Here is an 8,024-nt window from a genome sequence, read left to right as displayed (position 1 = left end):
AACAAATTCAGATTCTACTCAAAACATGGTCCATGGGCAGCAGTGCCTGAATGAGAACCTGCCATTTCAAACAAGATCCTCACATTAAAGTTGGAGACTTTCTACCACCCAACAATTCTATTGTAAGCACACATTTTAAAGAGCCTCTTTCACTAGGGTGCCAGCCAGCCAAATAAAAAGCAGTAATCATCTTGGTTTGTAACAGTGAAATGGAGATAAAAATGATGGCACAGCCATGATGGGAGTTTTGCTGTGGCACTGTAGGGTAAGCACTGGACCTCAAGGTTGGTTTGAACTACAAGGGAAACCCTAATACAGGGTCACTGAGTCAGAACTGTAAATCCTATCATTCAACTTCATCATGACATGAATTTGGGAACTAATGAAAAAGTGCTTTTATTCTGGGATTATTAGTAAACTGTTTTAGGGACACCAGAGCTATTTTTAAGTCAGTTATACTGATGGTTACTGACTTACTAATAGCGAACAGTAGCCTTCAAGTAACACAATAGCTCCTCTAAACACCTGGTCCATAGTAAAGCAATGTAGCCACTGTTAAAGAGCACAGTACTTCTACACAAACGACGTGCACATCATACACTTTTTTTTGCTGACAGAAGCTCGAGTCTCAATGGGTCACCTATCATGCCCTGGCCATGCACTGTCAGCTGCCAGCCTGCCAACCCTATGTGAGGGTAGAACTTCTCGACAGGGTGCTCTAGGCTGTAATCCCTAAGGGACCAGAGCTGACTGCCACGATGTTCTTCCAAGGAGCCACTGAGTGGGTGTGAACCACCTACCTTCTGGTTAGCAGTTGAAAGCTTACCCATTTCACCACAAGGGTTCCTTAGTGGTCTACTAGGTTACTGAAGTGTCAGGTATGTTGGTGGTGGTGCAGTAGAGTCAGTTCCGACCCATGGCAACCTTGTACAGGGTTTCCGAGGAGTGGCTGGTGAGTCTAAACCGCTGACCTTGTGGTCTAGTTACTGCGTATCCTACACCAGGACTCCTGATGTGTCAGGTATGTTGTTATGTGCCGTGGAGTCGGTTCCGACTCATAGCGACCCTGTACAAGGTTTCCGAGGCTGTAAATCTCAACTTTCTCCGCAGAACAGCTGGTAGTTTCGAATTGCTGACCTTGTGGTTTGCAGCCCGACTCGTAACCACTAAGCTACATGCGGCATTAAATATCATAATGGCTATTTCTCATTTATTTTGAAAGCCATTCAAAGAGACACCACAATGTTTTAAAAAGGGTAGAATTAATATTTTATTGTCATTTATAATCAGATGGAAGTTGGGCATATAGTCTTCATACTTGATTTTTCTTTCTTGTAAATAAAAAAAGTTTTATAAACAGCTGATGGCTGGTTATGTTTTCAGAAAACATAATTAACATAATTCGTTAATGGTAGCTTCAAGTTTTTCCTTATTAGCACCAGAAAATTCACCAACCTGTTAAGAGAATATTGAATTGATGTTATTAATGTTTTTAAACAGAAATACTTCATAATAGCTACCTATGAATAATCTAAGTCTAAGAATTCTAAGCACATTATGATATAAACATGAAGCACCAACTGCAGGGACTAGTTCCAGCAAAGAACAATGTGAAGTGACATGTCCCATTACATGCTTACATCTGTACACAAGGAAGTAAAAGGAGGCATGAGGATTCCTTATTTGGGCACAAGTCACTTCTCTTGTATCTTCCCCACATTTCCCTACTTCCTAGACAGTTTGCTCCAAAGGTCGGATTGTACATACCTTTTCCCCCTTCTTATAAAACTGAAATGTTGGCATGCATTTGACTTCACACTCTGAGGCAACATCCTGAGGGGGGAGGACAAAAACAAGACCATGAGTATAAATCTTTGACAGAAATAATCCGAGAGTATTTCCCCCGTTTAAACTACTTCACGTTACCAGAATCAGGGCATGTTTTTAAGCACATGAAAATCAATAAACGAATACAATACTGGCATAAAAGCCAAACTATTTCAATTAAAAATCCTTGCTAGAATCTACAACTATGGTACAACAAACTGTTTAATCCAGTAAGACGGGCTCTTTTTAGTTTTCGGAAGCACTAACTACTGTAACTAAACTCAGGATTTTGATCTTTACTGTTCCTTGTAATTAGTACCTTTTGTTTGCTCATAGTTTCCCGTTTTATTGTGGGAATGGGGATACATAGATGGTGATTTGAGGGTTAAACTCTAAATATAGCAAGATGAACAAAAAATATAGTTGCAAAACTGTCTCATAACAAATCCAGTAATCTAGAGACAGCAATGCATTGGTTTTCTGTTTCTTCAGTCTTTTTTTGGGTGTGTGTGGGGTAATTTTATATGGAAAGAATCGACCTTTTACACATTCTTTATGAGCAGCTGTAGTGCAGTGCATAATTTAATGTTTATTATTCTAGCCGGTTTTTCCTTGTAACTCGCAAATGCCTTTCCTGATGGGTATGGGTAAGAAGATGGGGGAAGACGCTGATAGAATTATGATTCGGTTGTGAATGACTGTTAACAGGGTTAATTGTGGTTGTATAATCAAAGAGGGGCTTGGTCAATTCTGTCATCCTGCTGGGTATATATATATAAGCCATCTCAGAAGCAGGAGGCGGGGGAGCTTACTACCATAATGAGTCAAGAGTGGAGCACACATAGCTTGATGTCTGAGATCCCCGTGTGTTGAACCTCCTGGACCCAGGAGAAAGAGAACTAGAGAGCTGTGACACCAGAGGAGAAACAGAACCAAGAGCCAGTGCACACGCTAGAGGAGTGGGCTTCAGACCCAGGAAGTGAGTAAAGCTGAGTGCCTGTGGCGGGGACAAGGCTCCCTCTGGCAGGGAAGTGACTCCAGAAATTGTTAGGTCTACTGACACACAGAGCTAGAGCCGAGCAGCTTCTGGCTGAGGCTTATAGCTCCTTATAGCGGAGCAGAGTGCCTGTCCTGACCAAGAATTGTATCCTGAACAGTTCTGATCCTGAATTGTAACCTGTTGGTTATCCTAAGAAGCCCCATGGTTGTGCATATTTGTCTGTATGGCCATTACAAAGCATTATTGAACCCAGCTGTGGGAAGGATGACTGTTAAGAAAGGGTGGAGTGGGGACGCATGTCTGACCTCTGCCTCAGAGGAATCAGCTTGGTACTGATGTTAGTTTGATTCTCCATCCTCATGGTAAAGTAAAAGGTCAGATGCTGCCACCATGCTGGTTTTTAAAAACTGTCTTCTGAAGATTTTCAAGAAAATTTCACTTATGGTTTATCAAACTTGGCTGCATATCAGAATTACTTGAGGGATACACCCCTGTAGTTAAGACTGTGCCCAGGTGACCCAGCACTTAAGCTGTAAGGGGCCAGCAATCAAGCAGGCAGAACTAAGAACCAGATCATGAAAATCAAAGAACTTTCAAGGGCAAAGAAGGCTAACTACAAAGTACAAGACAGTGGTGACTTCTAACTTGTGTTTCCAAAGCAAGGGGTGCTGGGACTAAAGCGAATCACAGAGATGAGCTGTCTGTGTGATGAGGAACATTAGAAAACCTTGTCTTCTGGGGTATTTTCACCTGTGCCTCTGAGGCAGAAAAGCAAAATTTACATCTTTATAAATAGGAGAGGGTTTCGAAAAATGGAATTAACAATGGGACTTTCCATAAACGTTTTGAAGCCCCCCTCACGTGCACTGTTGGTTAGGAAGGATTGGAAGCAGTACTGTTGAAGTGTTCTTTCAAGATAACCTTTACTTTTTCTTTAAATGCTGGACAACCCATCAAGCACAAAAGCACAGGCTCCCTAAGACGCACAAGGATAGTGATGGCCAGAAACAACGGCTTTTACTGAATGCGCACTGTGTTCCAAACACTGAATACTTGGTGAGAAAAAGAGATACAAGGAAGTCACCAAGAATGTGCGATAAGATCATCAAAATGAAGAGCATACAGCTTTACCTGCAGCAATTTACAATGCAGGTAAATGCCAAGGATGGAAAAAGAAGTCACACGTCAAGGGCCTGCATGAACTCTGGATGAGTAACCTCGAAAGGAAGAGGCCCTGGTGGTGTGGTGGTTAAGTGCTTGGCAGTTTACCAAGGTCAGTGGTTCGAACCCACCAGTCTCTCCACGGGAGAAAGTTGAAAACGGTGTTGTTGGGCTAAATCTGTTCTAGGTAAATGACTTGTTTCCCACTCAAGTGATTAACCAACAATATGAATGTTTTACCCATTGGTGGGAAAAAGGTGGCTCTGTAGGATAAGCCCTGGACTGCAAACCACAAGCTTGGCAGTTTGAACCCAGCAGCCACACCGGCTCCATGGGAGAAAGATGAGGCTTTCTGCTCCCGTAAGTACGTACAGTTTCAGAAACCCTACACAACACAACACCCACTGGTAGTTATCTGGAAACATTAGGCAGCCTCTCAAGGAACTGAGTGGGTAGTGAAAAGCAGCTGTCTTTGGTTTCTGCTTATATCCAGAGTGGTCTGGTAAGGTCCCGAGGACCCACTCACCCCTGAACGCCTCTAATCCTAAAAGCATACAATGGGTAGAACTTAGTTGCCTTCAACAGTCATATAAATCAACCGGAGCCGGGCATTCAATCACTTTTAGATGACAGAGGATGTTGTGAGGATGGCGCACTGGGCAGTGTGTTTTGTTCTGCTGTGCTTAAGGTCGATGAGTCGGAACCGACTCAATGGCACCTGACAACAAATGACAGAGCAATTCCCAAAGCTTTATCGGTAAACTACAGGAGCCCAGTTAACGGGGATTATCGGTAAACTACAGGAGCCCAGTTAACGGGGATGGTGAGTCTTTAACGGGGATGGTGAGTCTTTATCGGTAAACTACAGGACCCCAGTTAGCGGGGATTATCGGTAAACTAAAGGACCCCAGTTAGCGGGGATTATCGGTAAACTACAGGACCCCAGTTAGCGGGGATTATCGGTAAACTACAGGACCCCAGTTAGCGGGGATTATCGGTAAACTACAGGACCCCAGTTAACGGGGATTATCGGTAAACTACAGGACCCCAGTTAACGGGGATTATCGGTAAACTACAGGACCCCAGTTAACGGGGATGGTGAGTCTTTATCGGGGATGGTGAGTCTTTATCGGTAAACTACAGGACCCCAGTTAACGGGGTTGATGAGTCTATCTGCCTCGTCAATTTACAGTAACACACATCACAGAAAAACCTGAAGGATAAATAGTAAAAGCAATCATAACTCAAAGTAAGCTCCTTATGAGTCTGGGATGCATTTTTAAAAGTGTTCATACGTTAAAAAAAAAAAAAAAAAACTTGCTGCCACACCTTTATTATTTATTTATTGTTGTTTATGCTTGCTGTAGACCCATAGCGGTGCTGTATGGGATTTCCAAGAAGTAGCTGGTGGGTGTGAACCAACGACCATGCGGCTCCCAGTCCAGTGCTATCCTACAGTTACTGCACTCCCAAGAGGAGTGTGTTGTAAAGTGTCGTCCAGTCAATTTAGCCTCATTAACAAGCCTGTATAGGAGCTTCAAGGAGCATTTGCTAGGTTTGAGCCACCAACCTCCTGGTTAGCAGTCCTGTGCTTATCCTATAGCATCATATCAAGACTATTTTGCATATAGTATTGCTGAAAATTTTAATGAAAGCATTAAGAATGTTCTCATGTTGAAAGTGGTTTTTAAAGGTGATGTAGGTAAGAACAAGGGCTCGATTTAATGCTTGCTCGTCCTTTCTACTTTATGTATATCCTTGCAAATAAATCTTCAGACACATTCCTAGGGCAAAACCCTTAAAAGTAGTATTACTGGGTTTAAAGAAACCACCATTTTAATTATTAATCTACTTGTTTGTGTATGTATAATCCATGTTCAATGCAAATTAGCAAGGGCATCCATAGTGACTGCAAGCTACTGCCAACAAGTTACATACAACAGACTCCCCCCCTGCAGGATTCATGCACCGAGTCCTTGATAGCTTCATAACATGTATCCGCTCTCCAAAGTTCATGTTTTATTTTGATTTCTTCTTTTCTACTTCTTGTCCTATCAACTTCTTTATTTGCTTTGTGTCTCTACAGTGATTTGAAAGTATGTGTACTATTTAGAATTCTTATTAGAAACATCTTTGCCACTCCCTTCATCTCAAAACAGAGAGCTAGCTCGCTCCTCTATGACACACTTCTCCCACAGGTTCATGCTTTCCTTTAAACAATCTGGAATTCAGAAATGTACATAGAGTAAAATCTACTTTTGGGGGGCATACGGATTCTGAGAATTTTGACAGAAGTAGAGTCATATATAATCCCACATAAATCAAGACACAGGATAGTTCTCTGGCTCCCCCAAACTCCCTTTGTTGTCAGACCATCTCCCCGCCCCCACTCCTAACCCTTGTAATCAATGTTTTCTTTCCCTATAAGTTTTGCTCAATCTAGGATTCTGAGACAAAGTTTTATTAGAAATTACAGGGGACCCTACACTTATCCTCACTAAAGGTTATTTTATTGGTTTCCAACTTAGCACTACAAATGGCCAAAATAAATGTAAAGATGCTTTGGCAAAAAACTATTAACTGATTCCTGCTTATTCAAATCAACACTGAGCATTCTAAAAAGTTACAAAATGCTCAGATCTAATTTTTTTAAATTGACAAAACAAGCACCATACCATTTAGAGAGCTGAGAATAATCTGTTGTCAAAGAAATCAAGTCAGACTATCACTCCCAGATATAGTTGGCCACTTTCCCATGGCTATAAAAACAATGTGTGTACCACTCTATGTCCATGCCTAATTGTCCTATTGAATCTATTATACCATTTTATACCTATTATATATAGTATAGTATTATATGATCATGTCTTACTGCCCAAGTGTGTAGGGGTCACTGTATTCAGATTCAACTTAATTCTCTAGAATACAGAGAGACAAAGTGTAAGGTCCCCAGTCCGTAAGGTAAAGAAAGACATGTTCCAGGCTAATGCTGAGTATGTCCCAAACACACCGTCAAAAATCAGTGCTGGATTGCTCTGCCCATATGCTTCCCAAAGGTTTTGAATCGAGGTAGTAAGGGCACCTGTTCTTAGACAGTATGGTGTGTGATCAAACACCACAGGCTTTGCCCTGACCGAGCTACCCCACCTGTGCTCACTTACACATCTGTTCAGTGAGGATGAGATCCTATTCTCATAGCTACTGTGAAGACTGTCTGTTGTTGTTAAGTGCCATTGAGTTGGTTCCTACTCATAGCAACTCTGTATAGGGTTTCTGAGGAGTGGCTGGTAAGCTCCAACAGCCCATCTTGCAATTCAGATCTTGCAGCCCAGCGCATTAACCCACAGCATCACACATGCAAGTAAATGGCTTACCCCAGAATCTAGAACATGGTAGTAATTACTTTCAAATGAAAATTACATTTTAAACTAGCTAAGGTGTGGTGCTGTGGGTTAATACGCTGGACTGTGAAGTCATTTTGAACCACAAGGCTGGCTGTCAGCTCACCTGCCGGCTCCTCAGAAACCCTATGCAGGGTTGCTATGGATCGGACCCGACTCAATGGCACTTAACAACAATGAGGTGTCCATATGAAAATCAAGATTCAGTTTGGTTGAAACTGAGAGCGAGGACTGTGTGCAGAGACACATGCAAGTCTTCTTTCTCTTTAAAATGTAAAACAGAAACACTGGGGCACATCTAGAATAATGCAATTACTAACACCCATACAGCAGTGATTCACCCCATATGCTAGGCAGGTGTGCTGAGTGAAGGGAAACAAGCTAGTAAGACAGGGTCCCTGAGCCCAGGATACTTCGAGACTAGTGGTGGGAGACAACACTAAGCTACCATTAGAATAATATTTGTTGTTGTTGTTAAGTGCCGTCAAGTCGGTTCCGACCCATAGCGACCCTGTACAGGGTTTCCGAGGGTATAAATACGGGAGTAGAAAGCCTCATCTTTCTCCCACGGAGCGGCTGGTAGTTTCGAACTGCTGACCTTAAGGTTCACAGCCCGATTCGTAACCACTACGCTA

General features: G+C 42.3%; 1 protein-coding gene across 1 annotated transcript in view; it reads right to left on the bottom strand.

Moving 5' to 3' along the window:
* Window positions 1–1,346: 1,346 nt before the first annotated feature.
* The window catches only part of TXN (thioredoxin), a 22,846-nt gene continuing 16,168 nt past the window's right edge, over window positions 1,347–8,024 (bottom strand). Inside the window, exons 4-5 of the mRNA XM_006864680.1 lie at window positions 1,768–1,833; window positions 1,347–1,455 (exon numbers count right to left, since the gene is read on the bottom strand). Coding sequence (XP_006864742.1) covers window positions 1,393–1,455; window positions 1,768–1,833 — 129 coding nt within the window. The 3' untranslated portion in view covers window positions 1,347–1,392. The remainder of the gene's footprint in view (window positions 1,456–1,767; window positions 1,834–8,024) is intronic.

The sequence above is a fragment of the Chrysochloris asiatica genome, unplaced genomic scaffold (genome assembly GCF_000296735.1).
Source record: "Chrysochloris asiatica unplaced genomic scaffold, ChrAsi1.0 scaffold00069, whole genome shotgun sequence".
Lineage (NCBI taxonomy): Eukaryota > Metazoa > Chordata > Mammalia > Afrosoricida > Chrysochloridae > Chrysochloris > Chrysochloris asiatica.
The sequence above is the reverse complement of the archived record's forward strand: the minus strand, read 5'-3'. Positions and strand labels throughout refer to the sequence as shown.